This window comes from Cyrtonyx montezumae, unplaced genomic scaffold, assembly GCF_038088225.1.
Source record: "Cyrtonyx montezumae isolate F1298 unplaced genomic scaffold, pur_monq_1.0 scaffold_20, whole genome shotgun sequence".
Lineage (NCBI taxonomy): Eukaryota > Metazoa > Chordata > Aves > Galliformes > Odontophoridae > Cyrtonyx > Cyrtonyx montezumae.
In genome coordinates this window covers 3,751,320-3,769,922 of record NW_027071937.1, presented here as the reverse complement: position 1 = coordinate 3,769,922, position 18,603 = coordinate 3,751,320, and the positions used below count along the sequence as shown (strand labels likewise).

Below are 18,603 nucleotides of genomic sequence, written 5' to 3'. Positions count from 1 at the left end.
TTTTTTTTCCCCCTTTCTTTCACCTGTTACCCCCGGACGGCGGAGCGGTCCCAGCATGGCAGGGCCCCCGCGGCTTCCCCTGAGCCTGGCGGAGGTGACAGTGGGCAGCGAGAACGAGCGGCTGGGAGTGGCCCGGGACAGCATGCTGCGCAACCCACGCATCCTCAAGGTGAGCCCCCGCCGTCAACCCGCTCCCGATCGCCCCCATCCCTCAGCACCGGGACCGGGCTCCCCGGGCACAATGGCTGAAGTGCTGCGCTCGCCCCCTGGGTGGCACTGCGGCCCCGCGCGGCCCCGCGGTTGCGGCTGCTCCCGGGGGTCCCGGAGCTGCCCCGCACAGCGGAGCTCTCCGCCTGCGGCTCCGTGGTTGTGCGGGAGGAGGGGCAGCCGTGTGAAACAGTCCCTGCGCGGAGACCGCAGCCCGCCCCGCCTGGCTGGGAGAAATCGGCACCTCCGCGCAGGAAAATGGAGTCTTTCTTGTGAAACTTCACAAAACCGTTTGGATTTTCTATTAGGAAGACAAAAAAAAAAAAAAAAAAGTCGGTGTTTTGCAATAACTCAAAAGCTAAGTGAACTTTTTCAAGTCACGAACTTATACAACAGTTCTTTTCTCTGTGTCTACCAAAACTGATTGGGAGAACAGTGCCATAGAATCGTTTGTACTGGAAAGGACCTTTAGAGGCCATCAGGTCCCACTCCCCACGATGAACGGGGACACACAGCTCTGCCACGTGTTCAGAGCAATCCCCTGACCTCGGGTGCCTGCAGGAACAGGGCACCACCACCTCTCTGGGCAACCTGTGCCAGTGCCTTTGGTTGGAAGTGGAACTGGGGTAGGATTTTCCTCACCTAAAGACCTCCCTGTGAAGGATCTGGGGCAGACAGCATAAGCAGGACCCTCCTGACCACAGCATCCCACCGGGCACTGCCCATCTGCAGAGGTCACTGCTGTCTCCTTCCCTCTTGTCCAGCAGTTTGCTCAGCCCTGGCACAGCTCGGCCTGGCAGTCCAGTTTGACTGGCACAGCTGCTGCAAAGCATCTCAGCAGTGGAATTTCAGGGCATTTGTAAGCCATAGGGTGTTTTATTAAGAATCTGCATTACTGCTATCTGGTCAGGTGAAATAAGATTTGGGAACGTTTTGAGGAAAAGTAGTGGTAAATTTTTGCATTCTGGACAAGTTTTCTCAGTGTCTCTCTGCAAGAAGGTTTCCTTCCCTGTAAGCCAGCTGGTAGGGATGTAAAGAAACCTGCACCCACCTGACACAATCCTCTAGCATGATGTAAGTGAACTAACCACACAGAGATGCTTTTACACTCAGGGTCAGCAGTAATTTCACCTCACAGCAAACTGCTGCCCACCTTCCCCGTGCAATCCCATGTCACATCATACCCCACCAAATACCAAAGTGTGCAGGGTGTCCCACACTGTTCAGGTGGTGGCATACCCACAGCAGCAGCCCTCTGCCACATCCCCTCTCTTTGCTTCTAGCTGCAGTCCTGGGTCTCTTTTCCCTCCAGAGGAGCCCTGGAGGTGCAGCACTTCAGAGCCAGCACTGAAGGGGCTGGCCAGCAGTGCCACCTGAAAGAAGAAGGGGACAAAGGCTTTGAGACAACTGTCACTTGGACAGGTGCTTCTGGCAGCCATGGGAGGGCAGTGCGGAATGCACAGCTGGCATTAAGGTGCACTGGACAGCAAATACAGAAGATCCCAAGGCCTGGGGGTGAAGGATAGGATGTTTGCTCCCCAGCCTTACTCTGACCAGCGCTGAGTCCCTGAAACTATTATTGTCTATTCCTCTCTGGTAGAATATATGGTATATTTTAATTAATCAAGGAAAGAATTTAGTTAATCAACATATGTTTTCTTGCAGTATAAAATTGAGGAAAGTATTTCATCTAATGATGCCAGTAAAAATCTGAGCAAAGCATTTTTGCTTTCTTTGCTTTTACCAGTAAAAGCCTTAGCAAAGCACTTTGCTCAGTAAAGACTTCCTGAAAACTACTCCGTGATACAAAAGCAATCCAGCTCTGGGCTGGAAATGACTTCCCTGCACTTAACCCCCAGCACACCGTAATCATCCTCAACAGAGAGCTTCCAAGGTCCTTGCCTCACCAGCCCATAGCAACACATACACCTGCTGCACGAAGGTAAATAAGAAATCACAGCTGTGAGACCCACACTTCAAGGCATGCTGCTACCTGCTGAAATGCTTTGGGGGATGTGAAGTAGGTGGGGTCTGGACACAGCTCTCTGGGATACAACTTCTGATCCCAAACTGAGTCTTGCAATATCAAAAAGAAGAGCTGTTTCAGAAACAGCAATTCCAAGCAGGGAGAAGGGGGCTGAGGAGGCTCAGGAAGGCTGGCACCCATGGGAAAGGCCACAGGAGGTCTCAGTCCCTGGCTGCAGGAGAATAAGATGTAACAAATAGAACTTTCCAGAACTGTCAGCAGCCACAATATTTAAAATCTTGACTTACACAACGACTGCTGCCAGGCTCTTTTTACTAGTCTAAATGACAGAATATTTAGGATTCATTTCCACAAGCTTTGCTCTTCAACCCCGAGGGGGAAAGGTAGAAACAACTCACCAGATTTCAACTCTTTCCTGTAATGCCTGTTGAACCTCACCGTAAGTGACTTCTAGGCCATCTGACTTGTAACTGAACTGCTGAGAATTGCTGCATACTCACCTTGTTTTCTGGAGCATTCATAGAAAGGACAGCTATGAAAATGGAGAGCAGTTTTATCAAATTGTGTCACACTTTGGAAAAAAAACAAAAACAAAAACAACCCTCTACGTATATGAGAGCCAAACACAGAATCATAGAGCCATTAAGGCTGGAAAAGACCACTGAGATCATCAAGTCCGACCATCAACACATCAGTAAACATGGACAAGAGCATGGTGTGGAAAAGGGTATTGACTTGAAGTTATAAGCTGCCTGCATCAAAAACATCTTCAGCAACAGTTGTTGAAAGGACAAGCTGCCCAGAACTCTGGAGTTCAGGTTTTTGCTAATAGACTCTCGTGTGGCAGTAGCGGGACTTGGATTTGCCTGAAGATTGTGCTCCACCTTTGAGCCTTTATTCAGTTTATTCTTTCTTTAGACCTTCTCTCCCTGTCCATGTGGCTCCTTCAGCTCTCCCCACATTGGCATAGCAAGGAGCCAGGTGCTCTGAGCTCATCCAGCCCTTCCAAGGGGCACAACAAGGATGCAACACTCCTTTCCTCATCCACATCCACCTTTGTGCAAGGACTGCTCACCTACACAGGAAGAGAAATTGATAAAACAAAGGCTTCTCTAAAAATAACACCCATTTCTGGATGCTCAGAGCTGTGACAGCTATTAGAAACCACGCAGTGTGTGTGCGAGGGGTGGGACTGACAGAGAGCAAAACCATTCCCTCTCCCTAGAGCATGCCAAGAAAGCACAGGTCCTAATGTCCTGCTCTGCCCCATGGCACAGCCCTGCCCCAGTACCTGGGGGTTTGCAGTGGCAGCACATGGGCCAAGAGCAGCCAGGAATGCACCCGAGATAGGAAATGCTGCTGACAGCAGCGCTGCCTCTCACAAGGCAGCGTCCACCAGCAACTGGATAACTTCTCTCAGCTGTTAGCTTTGCTGATTTAAAGAACCATTCCCTCTCCTAATATTGCTCTCAGATGTCTGTGCTCCCATCCCAAACTTGGTTGGGGACCGATTCTAATTTGTCCATTGCAGGTGAACACAGAGGAGAGCAGCCACAAGGACTGCAAGCTGCAGTTGGGATGAGAGCATCTTTTATTTGCTGTTAATTATACTATTTACCTCAAATCACTACATGTGCTGAGCATCCTGTGCTTTGCTGCTCAGGGGCACTGAGGATTAATTAGTGTTTATGCAGCATTTTATGTGCTTATTATTATTATTATTATTGTATCACTCTTACTATTGTATTTTTGCAGTCTAAGGCCAGCACTGCGCTTTTACAATGTATTCTGAAATGCCTATGCAGTACAGCTCAATAATTCATTAGAGAAATAAGCTAATGAAGGGCTGGTTAGTCAAATAATCATTAGATTTGGTTCCGAGCTTTGTTTTGCCAATGCTCCGACTTCTGAGTGTTTTCTTCTCAGCATGAACTCATTTAAGATTTTAAATGAATTATTTGGTACACTAAAAATTAAACTCCTTACGAGCTTTAATGCCCTCCCACGTTCTGCACAGACGTTTTGCTGAAATAAATCAGGCATTTCTGAGAGGCAAGCAAACATTCTGCAGTGGCGAAAACAAGAGTTCTTCTGGTGGTTATCTGAAGGCAGGATTCAGGCTGCACATGGACAGCAGAGAGTCAGGGGGCAGAGGGGCAGCAGAAGCACAGGGCATCCGTAGCTGTTTGCCACAAAGATAGGTACATGGGATGCGAAAACAAGCAAAAGGGCATTTTGATCCTTTATGTGAACAAAACAATGCAAATTGGTGAGACTAATAAGCCCCAAAACATTACAAGGTGAATGCCTTTCATGTTTGTGAAAATCTTCTGTGTTTATCCGTCTAATACAATGGAAATAAAGCTTCAAAGGCCCTTTGATTTAAAAGTGCATTATTGAAGTCAGCCTGCAAAATAATAACCATTAGAGCGAATTGTTGCATTATGACCCTAACAGCAGTGCTGCTGGATCAATGAATGCCTGCACAGCCTCTTGCGTGAGTTGTTGGTGATATAAAATCAGAGATTAAGCTAAAGGAAGAAAGAATGTTAGGCATGAGAAGAAAAAAGAAAATGACAAAAAAGGTCACAAATGGGTCCACATATAAAATGAGGCTGTCGTACTCACAGTGCAACAAGAGCTGCGTCAGGCTGTAAATTTTTATGATGGAGCTGGAACTCAGACTTTATTGTCTGGAAGGTTTAAGAAAGTTTGGGAGAGAGCCAACACCCATTCATGGTGTTGGCCCCAACCCGTGCTAAGCCAAGAGATGATTTTCAGGCTAATTCAAATCCAAGACACCATGCAAAATGTCAGGAACATTTGAATCCCTGTCAAACAGGGGGGAAAGGTTTGTAATAATCCCCTAGGCTCAGAACCACACGTCTCGCAGTTCTTTTCAGAGTTTATTCTGTTCTGCCATTTCAACTAACAATCTCATAATGCACCTTCATCCACAAGCTGTCCTCCAGAGGGAACTTGTAGGAGCACAGGAACATCTCTGCCTTAATTTCCTCTGCACCCTCAGCTCCTCAGCAATAAATAGCCCTCCTCTTCCAGAAAAGGCACAAGCAAATGTCCTGAACATGCAGGAGAAGTTGGAGGAGGCTCAGTGAGGGCCACTCTGAACAGGAGGGCACTGGGAGGGTGCTCAAAGGAAAGACAGAAAGCTCTTCATTTCTAAACCTTTGCTACAATCGTTTCTTCTCTTTTTAGTTGCTGCATAGCTGGATAGAGAGCAAGTAGGAGTCACTGGGACCAATTTTTTGTGTTCCAGGTTTGCAAGTTTTGTGCCACACTTTCCCAAGGGCAAGTTGGTTTCCGTCCGAATTCCTAGAGATGCTCTTATGCTTAATTACTGAATTTAAGAAGCCTTTGTCATCTTGCAAGAATTGTTTTGTTCTTGCTTGACTGCTCACGTTGTGCAGATGAGACAGAACCTGAATTTTGGAAGTTGTTATCTTTGTTAACCATACTTAAAATAAATTACACTATGACTCTTCAACTTGCATTATTTGAAGGAACAGGAGTGAGCGAAAGCAGGACCCTGTTGCCAGATTTCTCACAACAGCCTTTCAGAAATTTCTCTACCGGGGCAAATAGCTTTACTTTGACTTTTTATTTCTATTTAAAGCAAATCAACGTGCTGATTTGTGCCTGCAAATCTTACAGTGAAACCTGATTCATAGCGATAGCATCACACCCAGGCTGAAAAACCAGAAAGCAAGCGGAGCGAGGGGCAAAGTAGGCTGAAAATGAAGATGGTTTTAATCTCAGGTTCGGGCTGCCCGCCCAGGTGGACGAGAGCCTTTGTTTGCAGCACGCTTTGTAACCTCCCGACGTCCCTTTACTTTACGTTTGCTCCCCTCAGATCACCTTCACGGCTGCTGCACGTCCCCTTTGCTGGTTCCCAGGGGGCTCCAGTCGGACGGTGGGGAGGCTGTGACTCCAGTAACTGCAATGCGTTACGGAGCTTTAAGGCGCTGAGAGATGCTGAAATGCAAGTTTCCCCGCACCCCCCCACCACGGCCAGCACCGTGCCCTGCCCCACTGCTCCGCGCGGCATGGGGCTGCTCACCATCCCTGCCTCTGCCATCAGGGAGATCAAATTGGGATCAGATTAGCCCCAGCAATGAAAAGCACAGTCCCAGATCACACTCGCGGTTAGTTAGCATTTAGATAGGCTGGGACAGGGGTCCGTACAATAGGCATCAAAGCTGAACTCTTGGTGCAGCAAGAGGGATTAATTTCTTTAACCAACATGCCTGATCTGGCCTATCTCATTACCCTGCCTTGTCAGTGTCGATGTTAGATTTGATTGAAGATTATACCATTTAGGCCTTTCCCCTGTTTTCCACAGAAATCAGGCCTATTGAATTGCACATTCTTCCATGGGCCCCTGTCAATACTCAGTGGCCTGAGCCTCTAATTCTGCTTCATTTAAACTTCATCAACTTTTCCAATCAAGTGGAAGGATCTGAAATAGGCTCTGTAAGCAGAAAGGCCCTTTTTCCTTTTGTCAGATAATTTATTCTGTTTTCTCCTTCTCTCCCCTCTTCCCCACCTCTTTCTCTTTTTCTTCTTTTCGCTCCCTTTCCCTGATGCTGAAAATGAGATTACAGTATTTAAATGACTATGATAATCAATCGGGGGACCTTGAGCCGAGATTGAGGTTAATTTTTCTTAGCAGAACAAAGAAGCGTGATGCCATTGGGGATTTGAAGGTGCAATCTGTGTTTCATGCCTGTATTCCTCCCCCCTCGTCCGAAACTGCAGTTTTAGTAGTCTTTTCTTGTTACTAACTAGGCAGTTGTTGTGATTTTTAGCAGAGGCAACCCCTAGGAGAGGAAAAATGTAATTTTGGGCCGATAAATAGCTAACAGCCTTCAATCAGCTATTTTAATGGGAAAAAAAAAATCACTTACATGATGTGACTGCAGATCGAATGGAAGTGCTATCAACGCCTTGTTTGTATTTAAACATAATAGCAATAATTTTCAGCAGTGCTGCAGGTAGCCCTCCCAGCCTGCGCAGTGCAGCTGTGAACTTTGAACTGAGCACCTCTGTCAAGCAGCTGCTTGGCAGCTTGCTGAGTTGCCTTGAAAAAGTGGAGAACTTTTGTCACAATTTTGCTAATCAGAAATGGAATCGCTTACATTCATCTTGAAACCTGCACCAAAATGCCTTGTTATGTCTTTACGCCGTGTATTTCTAGTTGTAACACAACAGCATTCGCTCACCTGCATCTCTCTGCTATCCTTCGTTGGAAGAGAGAGAGGAAAAAAATGTGTATTTCTTTGCTTCCATCCTAGCTGTCTTGTCAGTGCTGTTTTACATGCTGCCACCCAATGTTATCTTTTATTTGTGTCAGGAGAGAGGATTTGACAAGTTCGGTATACAATGTTCATTTGGCAAGGCAAATTTTTCATACCAATTTTGAGTAGAAAATGAAACCATCTTTCAACAGAATGAGCTACATCATTTTTGGACAGACTTATTATGGGAAGAAGAATTGCAAAACTTTATTTCCCTGCACGATCCCCCCTCCGAAAAACCTGGAAATGAGACATTTAAACAGAAAAATAAATACATGTATGAACGTTTGAGCCCATCCGTTTGTTTTTAGAAATGAAAAATAACCACCAGCTGCTGTCAGGTGGCTGTGGCCTCTTTTTTGTTAATCAGATGCTGCTGAGATGGGTTGCATCGTAATGTAGCTCTGCTTCAAATCTTTTAAGCTGTCAGAAAATTAGGGAATGCAGAGAGACTTTAAAGTTCGTCAGCATTCACCAAGCAAAGCAGTCGTTAGCCAGCAGCAGTGGGGGCTGGTGGCTGAGGGTGGCAGAGGTGCCCATGGTCTGGGTGAGGAGGGGCCACATCCTCATGGGAACTGTGTGCTCTGCCTCCCTCAGGCATCCCCAGTGTAACTTGTAGTGGTGCTAAAAGCTCTGAACAGTCCAGTTGATGGAAAAACTTGTTAGAAATCCTTTTCTCTCTTTCCTGGCTCTCTGCTGTCTGCCTGCATCCCATGCTTGTTGCGAGTTGCACTGGCACAGTGGCCCTGGGGAAGGGGCTCTGCTCCGCCCACCTCAATGGGCTCTGCTCCATGACAGGGACTCCCTGTCCTGCATAGCAAGCACCCAGAACACTTAAACACTTTTTTTTTTTTTTTTTTTGAGGGAGACCATGTGTTAAGAGAAGACCTCATAAGCTTCAAATTGTGATAGAGTTCGTTTTACACCCAGCATCCCTGCAAGGTTAGGAAGGCCAATCTGAAAACCCCACAGGGCTGAAAGCCCCACTGGGCTAAATGTCCTTGTTCTGCAAGCCCACAGGACATCTGAGCCTGCAGTGGGAACTGGGATGCTCTTCTAGGACTCTCTGTGGATTTAAAGCAGCAGCAGCCCCAAGATGCCTTTCCAGCCCCACGGACTTGGAAGGAGCTGTGTGTGCCTTGGGGCAGTGGTTTGCTCTGACGACCTTCTCTCTTTAAGCAAATGTTGACTCACCACGGGGAAATTAAAACTCCATTAGACATTGCCACATTGTAGAGCAGACTGCATTACAGCAGTCGAGTTGCAATTAATTGGTTTCCACAGAAATTACTTAATTCTGGAAGGCACGGATAGATGGGAAGGACAAGGCTGCTCTAAACAGTAACTTCCTAAAATGATATAATCTAAATAAGCTAATGAAGTGATTACAAAGTTATTAATCTAAATATTAAAAAAAGAGTCAAAAGAAACTATTGGGTATGTAACAGTTTAGAAAGTACAGTAGACTTAATAACACTCTGGCTAGTGTCAGTATGAGGCAATCAGCATTTGGGTGATGGTTAAGCAGATTAATTATGTTCCATCTGGAAAACTCTCATTTCAAAGTGCTCTGTCTCCTGCTTTTGTTTGCTCTGTTGTTTGTGCTGCTTAACTTTCCAACACGTAGCTGGAAGGGGTTCCACATACATGGCACACGGTGCTCCAGGTTTGGGAGATTGGGGATTTTTTTTAATTAAGGTTAGCTTGGGATTGGGAAACACAGAGCTAAATAACCACAGAAAGAGACTCCCTTGCATGTAGATGGAATAATTAATCATTTGGAAATGCTTTGGCCTGGGAAGGGCCCTCTGTGAGGAGCTGTATGCTGCATCCATGCCCTGGGCTCCGGTGGGCCCCACCGCATCCCTCTGCCTGCCCAGCTCCCACGCTGCTCCTCTGTGCAAAGCTCTGATCAGGGTGAGGAAGCATTTGTCTTCCAGAGAATAAATAACTAGGCCTTATAAGTCATTAAAAATGTATTATAAGAAAAAAAACACTGCAGCTATAAATAGAAAACAAAGCAAGTTGTACATAAACTTTTACAATGACTGTTACCGAGGCTATTGTCACGGCCTGCTTTTGAGTGAATTTAGCATCTGTGATCTCAGAAGGCTGCTACTGCCTGAAACCTCAGCTCCAGCACAGCACTGCTGCCTGTAACCTGCCCAGGCTCTGTGCTGAGCATTCAGCGCCTGCAGCCCCACTCTGTGACCTGCCTGCCGTGTCTTCAGAGCCCCTCACGGTGAGCAGATGTACAGAGGGTCTGAGTGCTCCTAGAGTGGAAAAATCAAAGTATTTTACTTATTTTTAATTCATTTACAAACTTGTGTTTGTGAGAGTCTGACACGTATCAGTGACTTCCATACAAGATATCAGCTCTCCCTGCTAACTGCCACAGGTACAGATCTTGGCTTAACATGAAATGAACATTAATCATTCAGCGAGACATCAGTGCTGTCTTTTTTATTACTTAACCAGCAGTTGATGTAGGTAAAGCCACGCACTCCTAGTCTTTCTTGAGGAATATGCATACTTTTGAAGCATGCATGACGTTTGTCAGCGGGAGACAAACTGTGGTTTGTGTTTTCAGATTTGAATGTTAGGAGTTTGTGTTCTCTGGGCTGGTGGGCCTTGGCACTCAGGAAAAAAGGTGGTATCTAAGGCTTTCAGCTAACTTCAGCTGTTTGATGTTCTAGCTTTGAAAAATCAAATACTAACTGTAGTCCCAACAGGACTGATGCTGAAAATTGCACAGTGGAGTACTGAGAGCACAAAATCTCTCACATGTATCTAATAGGTTGCTCTAAGGGAAGGACTGGGCTGCCTTCACTGGACAGTGATGAACAATTAGGGATCTTAGCACACAGCTGTACTGAGGAGCCTGTGTTTACATATTCAGGTCAGGGAAAGTAGGCCACAGATCCGGGTGGTGAATCCTAACAGCCCAAGTTGTGGTTTCGTGCTAAGGAGGAGGTTTTGTGCAACTTAAGTTTTAAGAAATGTGATGCTCCTCTCAGTACTTAGCTGAGTGCGAAAGAGCTGCTGCAGTGTGGTTCAGAGGAAGAGCAATTTGTTTGTTTGCAAGAGTAAGAAACTGCCGGGGGCTGGAAAGCACTGCTCAGCAATTCCCAGTGCTGGCGTCTTTAGGATCTGGGGTTACGCTGTCATGTTCGTTTCCATTAACGCAGCCCTGAGTCGTATCTCCATTTGCATCTAATTCCTGATCAAACCACAGTGACTCAAAATAATTTTATGATAAGCCTGTGCACTGCCACTGAAGTCATTCTGTCCTACTCCAGAGGTGGGACATGTCACAGGGTTGTGAGGGCAAGCAAATTCCCTCTTCTGCATGGACACCATGTGCTCAGGTCTGCACTCCCAGGCATGGAAACAGCTGGCAGAGCATTTCCTAACAGAGCACACCACCTGGATGAGCTTCTGCCAAAACATGAAACTCATCAAGTAACAACTGAAAAAAGCAATTTCTTTTTCATGAAATGTGTGTTTTAAAGTTCTTTTTAAGCAAACTTGCAGGAGCCTCTTTCAAAAATGCTCTCCCAACCTCCCCAGTAGCAGTCCGATCCCTCACCTCCCTCCTGCAAGGCTCTTAGTGTGCAGCAGTCCATTTAATTTGAGAATTTAACAAGGAATTCTAAATCAGGACATTGGAAAACCTGTGATCCTATCTACCATGTCTATCCCATCAGATGTGGCTCTGCGCTTTCACTTCGTTACAAACAAAAGGGAAGAAAGTTGAACACATGGTATCCTCAGCTAGAAAGGGCTTTGCTGTAAGAGGATATTGAGTTGTTTCATAAAGCCCAATATTCCGCTTGAATTATGCCTGAATAAGGAGAAAGGACATTGTTAAAGAGCCCTAAACATTGACCGTAGTGGATCTTCTTTCTTCCAAATCCTTCAGTGGTGTTGTTTTTGGCTGTTAATGATTTGGTATTGTATTTATAAGCCAGCAGGGTAATCCAGAGAGCAGCAGGAGGGGCAGTTGCCTTAAATAAAGCTTTACAATGCTGCTAATTAAAATGATCCTTCCTCTCCCTGTGATGACTAATGAGACAGAAAGAAGAACTGGGGAGGGTTAATGAAAATGTTGCCATGAGATTCCCTATTTTTAATTGGTCTTTTTAATGTTTTAATCTCCTTTATGGCGCAGGAGTGGAGATGGAGATATTGTCTTTCAACCTTTCTTGTACCGAGCCCAATAGGATTGTAATGCATGGCCTTAGAAAGGGACATTTAATATATATAACCAAATTAGAAACAAACATCCGAGCCTAAGTGTGTGAATGTCTTGAGATTGAAGAATCATTTTTGGACTTAACTGAGAAGAGAAACAAGAAACGTGAAATCTGTTTTTAAGCTCATCTTCCAAAACTCCAAGGGAGCATTCGTACCCTGAGGACTGAGGCCAAGATCTATTGTGAAGGATTGGCACCAATGCTCAGTAGTATTTAGAGCTTTAGGTCATGATGCTCTGTTAAATGCAATATTTATCCCATGAGTATGTCACAGTTCACCTCAGATGTCAAGAATTCAATTAATATTCTATTTAATAGAACACACCATGACCTAACCTTTTAATACTCTTAGTGAGTCTGAGCCCTCCTTATTAGTGTCACTCTCTAACTTTCCTTCTCAGTTGATGCATCTAACAACAACTGGGATGGGGAAATTGGGAGCAAAGAGAGAGGGGAAGAGATTTAAATTACTTTTGGACCTCACTGTGAGGATTCGGTAGCTTTATCCCTTGTAAAACTCAACTCACAGGGGGTTAGCACACCCTGCTTTTCCCATTTTTACAGGGTTGACATCTTACCAGTTTCAACTTTCCATTGATTTCGGAATACAAAAGGCACCACCAAATTTTTCATGGTTTGAGCCCACTTTCTCATTGAAACTGAGTTTCCCCTCCTCACCCCACATTATCAAGCTCTGGGTCAGGCAAAACCACTCATGTGAGTAACACCTGCAGGATTAAACCTTTGGCTTTTAACTTCATCCGTTCGCTGTAATGGTGGATTATCCGTACACAGATTTTGGAATCACCACTGCAGACTTTTGCCTATATTGCTTTAGAAAATTATCTCTGAAAGTGAGAATCCCTTGAAGGCATTGTCTCAAACTGTGTCTGCTCCATCCCAATATTTTTCTAACATAAGACTTCTGTAACACATTAGAAATAGAAAGAGACTGAAAGCAAGTAAGTGTTTAAAATTATTCTGTATCACGTAGCCTTTACGTAGCTCAATAGCAGAGGATTGTTTTAAGGCAGGATGTGATTAGCACAGCTGAGAGCACCTGCCTGCAGGTGGGAGGGAACCCCACTATTACCACACCTGTGATTTCAGAAAGATTTGTTGGGAAGATCAACCAATAAATACAGAGTGTGCACCGCGGCTCCTTAGAGTGGGAGGAAGAGCAGGCGTTGTGCCAGATATTTCCATGCAACTATATTCATTATTTATGCAGAAGAAGAGATATTTCAGGAAAACAGAGCTGAACCATGAGTGACAAGGTATCTTTCCGGAGCGTTGGGTGCAGGAAAATTGCACCGAGGTTGACAGCTTTTTAATGTAGAGCCTCTATTTCACTGAATTACTGCATGTTGGCATTTCGAATGTACAAGATGACCTATTTATTAGCTGTGAATCAAGCAGAAATTACACACCAGCAAATAAAAAAGTTGTATGTTTCTTCCAGCCGCTAAGATGCTTATCCTACAGAAATAATGTATACAAAAAAGAAAATCTGCAAACAAAGGAACATCAATCACAAGGCACTAAATCTAACGTTGTAGGACCCGTGTTCATCTTGTAATACTGAGATCGTATGTGCTTGTTTCCTTACATGTGATGTACTATTAAATATATGTGTGTCGTAATACTTTAAATTTCATTATCCTTGCTTCACTTCAACTCCTGTCATCCTCTTCCCTTTTGAAAAAGGCAATAGTTGCTTGGAAATACAATTTCAACAGTAATGTGCATCACAAAGCAACACAAAATGGCACTCTGAGGTCAGGCTTTCCACACTCCTAGTTGTCCTGTCAAAGGAAGCCCTTTCTCCAAGCACAGTTTGGGGTCAAGTCTTGCAAACACAGCCACAATTCACTGATACAGAGGAATCCCTACTACTTATGGAAAAGGCAGGTGAGCATCACCCATCCGCTATCTCAGTTGTGTTACCCTGTGGCTTCTGGTCAGTACTGAGAGTCATCAATAGGTGGTGAATCTCTGAGTTTCAGTTCTGCAAGTCCTCCGTATTCCACCATTAGACATGCAGCTGTTGATCAGAGAAAAGCATGCTGATTCTGACTTGGGGATCCACAGTTGCTACAAGCACGTGAGAGTGTAGAAGTAATAATCTGAGTTATAGATTGATGTGTGTCACCAGCAGTCTACAAAGATGAAAATCTTCAGTATCATAGCAAGTAGGTGGCCTCATTTTCTTCCTTTGTCAATCCCTTCTGTTCCCCCACTCTTTAGCAAGAGCACAAAGTCTTGGTGTCTTGCTGCGTGGCCTGGATGTTGTTTTCCTTATCAGAGCAGCAGGCTTTGCAGGGAAGATGAAATGATTGCTGACTCTTTTCTTCTCATTAAATTTGTTTATGTTGTGGACCATCCAGATTTTGCTGGCTTTGTGTCTCCTGTACTCTTGCTTTGAGGATCCCCAGTGTTCATAAAAGTGAAGCAGCTGAACATCCACAGCTCTTACATTACTTAAAAAATTCCAATGTGAATTTTTATCACGTATGCATCGTTGTATTTTTCTAAAGACAGAACTGAAAAGCAAATAGGCTACGTAGGAAGATCGCTGCTAGGTCTCTCCTTAAAGCTGGCGGTTACCACAGCCAAATCCCTTCTGGGCCAGCAGCCTCCCTTCATCCAGAATCAAGGGTCCAGTACACCCTCGTGACTGTGGCCAAAAGCACCAAATACCTTTGTTAGAGCCTAACAAGTGTCTGAGCCCTGTCCTGAAGAGAACGACGAGCAATAACCTCCCAGACTGTTTCTGCTAATCCTCCCATGTAGAAAGGGAAAGGAACATACCATTAAGAACTGCTGGCCCAGCTAAATACCCCAGTAGGAAATGAAGAGAAGGAAAACTAACACAAAATTCCTATTGGCTTCTCCAAAATCCATTATCTGAAGCATGTGAAGAACTTCATAACTCCGTCTTTGGTTCTGCCACTTTGCCCTTCTGGGATCACAGAACAGCATCTCCCACCAACCTTAAATTCCCTTCAGCCTTGCAATTAATCATTACCACAAGGATATCTGTATTCCAGTAACACCATTTTCAGACTTCTCCATATAGTATGCACTTCCCCAAAACAGCTGGAAAAAAAGGTATTTTAAAATAATACATGTTGTTTCAAATATTACTCGAATAGATGCAGGGCAGTAATTTCAGACTTGCACATTCAAGTACTCAGAGTTAACGTGTAGAGTCTTCTGAAAGAAAAAAGATCAATACATTACAAATATTTAATTGACCACTTGATGTTATTCTAGTCCCTCTGTGTTGAATCCTGAATGGTGAAATTTAACACGATTCTTTTTTTCTTGAGTTATCCTCCTGCTCTTGCATATATACAATCTATGTGCTGCAATGCAAGACTCATCCATTCGTCTTTGTAATTTATCTCATTTCCTTTGGAATGGTGTCCCTCAGTGGCTCAGAGAAAGTGGAGCGGTTGTTTTAATAGATTTGAGTTTTATCTGCCTCTCTATTTGCAGCAGGGCATAATAATAATAAATTATGATACTAATAAGTAGGTTGTGCAGAACGGACTACAGTGGTACCGCTTCCCTCCCCCTCCAAAAAAGTAATTTATGGGTACATTCTTGTGACTTTAGGGGTGTAATAAATTATCAGGGTTCGTTTTTCCATCCAATTTGAGGCAGTGCAGCTGTGTTTTGCAAGCAATAAACTCTCTTGTTGTATTTCTTAGCTAAGCACTGAAAAACACAGTGCGATTTTTTTTCCCTCCCTTCCCAATTATTGTTGCAACGCCTGGTAGCTTCTCCACACTTAAGGGTTTGCCAGTGCTTCTATTATAAACCTCAATTTTCAGGGGCCTATAACTTTGCTCTTTTAAATCAGAATGCTAGGACTTGGTGTACATCTCTGTCAATCTAAACGCATTTTATTTGAGGAACAAAGGCAAATTTTTTAAGGAGTCCAGAACTCCCAAATTGGAGCTATGCACAGAAGTCAGAGACACTTGGATGCGAATGGCTGGTAATGCTTGGATACCACTGCAGCTCCTGAGCAGCCCATAACTGCTGCCTATTTTGGACACACCTCAGGGCAGTATTTAGTCCTCAATGAATTTTTTTTTGGATGTAGCTGACAAGGTCAGCCCTCTGCAGCAGCTCCCTCCTGGAAGGTGATGCTCTGCCATCACGTGCTGACCTGGAGGCTTGTGCTGCAAATCCATAAGGTGCAGAGGATACAGCTCCATGCCCCCTTCCCACACAGCAGCTTGCAGGCTTCACACCTTGCCAGCCCTACTGACTGAAATGCTGTCACAGGGTCTCTGAATTCAGACAGGAATTAGCAGCCTTCATGGAGCTGGTTCCCTTTCCCAGTCCCTGTGCTGTCTGCATTCAGCCTGACATGAGCAGGGGTCAAACAAGGAAGGAAAACATTGTGAGAGGATGTAATAGTGCTAGAACTGTACAGGCTTCTCTACAGCAACCTTGGAGACCCCATGCTGGGAAGTGACATACGTGCTCAGCTCTGGTACTAAATAGGATATTCATTCCCCTCTACAAAATGTTACTGAATAGGGAAAAAGAAGAAGAAAGCCCACTGTTTTCCCAACAGGACTTTGTTCAGGTGCAGTTACATCCTGTTTGCATTGTGCAGGCCCCAAATGCCTTCTAGCAGAAGCAAGTGAAGAACAGCACAGAAATAGCTCAGGGTTTTCTGGTGCTCTTGGGAGGGCATCACGCCAGGAGGAGAGCAGCTCGACCCCTTTTTGCTGTGCTGTTGGACAGCCCTACTGCTCCATCAGGCTAACGCTGCTGCTACCCAGCCTCCTACATGATCAGCAATTAAGCTGTGAAGTCAGCCCCTTACTATTATGTTAACATAGTTCAGTATATTAAATGTAAAACAAGTCATAATTTTTAAAGGTACCTTGGCTTACTGAGTTTAAATGAAGGCAGCAGTAGGACGATCACAGCCATATGCAAATCATCTGCATTTTAAAGCTAACAATAGATTTTGCTTTATTGTGTTGGCATTTAACGAGTGGGAAAATAATAAATTGAGCCACATGGGGAATCCCTGGTGCTTTTACAAACTGAAGCAATGCCCATTTGGAGAGAGAAAATTCCCCATTTTTTCTCCCTAGCTGCATTTCTCTTAACCCAACACCTTATTAAAACTTATAGGGCAAAATTCTCCTCTCATATGCCTCCAGCAGCTCTTAGTCCACACTCAGCTCTCCCTACCTTCCTGGCTGTCTTTCATCCCACGAGCTCTCTCTGCAGAAAGGGAACAGAAGAAGAGCAAAGACTGGTGAGGCCATAGGGAGGCAGAAGAAAGATGCTGTCATCATTTCTGGTTAGCTGTTAGAGCACGGACAGCTTTTTCTACCTGTTATGGCAGAGAATGCAGCCTGCAGCTACCAGTGCACGGTGTACAGAAGAGACAGCTGCATTAGGCTGTGGTCAGCAGCACACTGGATCCATGCAGTGAAAATAATAGGGCTTCTGCATCTGCCTGCTGCAACCACTGTGCCAGGCACCAGCCACAGGACCAGCACCAAAAGGGAGGTAGTGAATGTCTTACGATGAACTCTGATTCCAGTTGCTTTTGAGTAGGGTGTTAGAATTGCATCACACAGGTTGTGAGCAAAGAGCAGTATTCCCTTTTTAACTCACTTTTCTCTTAACGATCAGAACTTTTAGCCTCAGGGTCAGGCTTAACTATGAGAACGTTGGTCATCTCATGCATATTCAATGAACAGATGTTGCTCCTGCCAATGGCAGCGTGAAGCTCACCTATTGGTAGCCATGCAACACAGCCAAAGGCAGATCATGGATGCTCTCTCCTGAACTCCACCCTAGGTGTGTCTTCTCTGGGCCACGTCCTCACAAGTCACCAAAGGGAAAATACATCACTTCATTGCCCACACTGCTCCTGTGTATGACTAAGTGCAGCATTTCCTTGTGCAGAGCAGTCACACCAGCACATTTAGTACGTGCTTGCTTCCTATGTCATCTGAGAGAAGTATCAATTATAGATGTCTGTGAACATATCCCTGCACCTGCTTTCCCCCAGGAGCACTGTCTTACCAACACCGAAAGACACAACAGAAATGAGGAACCAAGGTAAAACAGCCAGCCTCAAGTTAGCATAGCACTGCAGCACTCACCAGCAACAGACAATTGCCAGGAAGAAAGAAAACTTAAGACAAAAGGAAAAAAAAAAACACAGAAGAATACATAGAAAATACTTGGAATGGAAGCCTGCAAACCTCAGAGAAGTTTTGAGCATACCTAGGAGTAACTCAGCAGTTCCCATCTCACGGCTCTGTAAGATCCTCATAAAAGCCCCCGCAGTCCCACCACACATCTGTTTTCCACCAAATCTGCTGTTTGTCCTATTCAGTGCATCTCACCTACTGTACATAACATTTGCACTTACATAAGTGCCGTGCACTGAGATGGTAGATTCAAGGTTTGTGCAGTACTCTGAATATATAAACGGTGCCCAAGTACTAAGGATTATGGTTGTTTTCATAATAATTCCTCACCGTTGCCTATGTTTGAAGTCAGGAATGTCTGGTGGCTGAACCAGACAAGCAGAACACACACAAAAGCCCAATTAGCTTCCTATCTCCAAAGCTCTTACGAACACTAATGCATTAATCATCATAAAACAAAGATGAGCATCAGCCCGTACTCCTGGCTCAATTCAGTCACGATGTAAGTTGACTGAAGCTGAGAATTACACCAGAATTCCCAGCTGTTTATCCCCAGTGTGCAGCAGAGGAAACCAAAGCCAAGGCAGAGCATCTTACTGTCCCGTTGTGAAAGCCAGCTCAGGAGCAAGCATGTC

General features: G+C 44.8%; 1 protein-coding gene across 1 annotated transcript in view; it reads left to right on the top strand.

The window, feature by feature from the left end:
- The first annotated feature begins 55 nt into the window (after window positions 1-55).
- The window catches only part of CFAP77 (cilia and flagella associated protein 77), a 51,828-nt gene continuing 33,280 nt past the window's right edge, over window positions 56-18,603 (top strand). Inside the window, exon 1 of the mRNA XM_065737395.1 lies at window positions 56-169. Within this exon, the coding sequence (XP_065593467.1) occupies window positions 56-169 (114 nt within the window). The remainder of the gene's footprint in view (window positions 170-18,603) is intronic.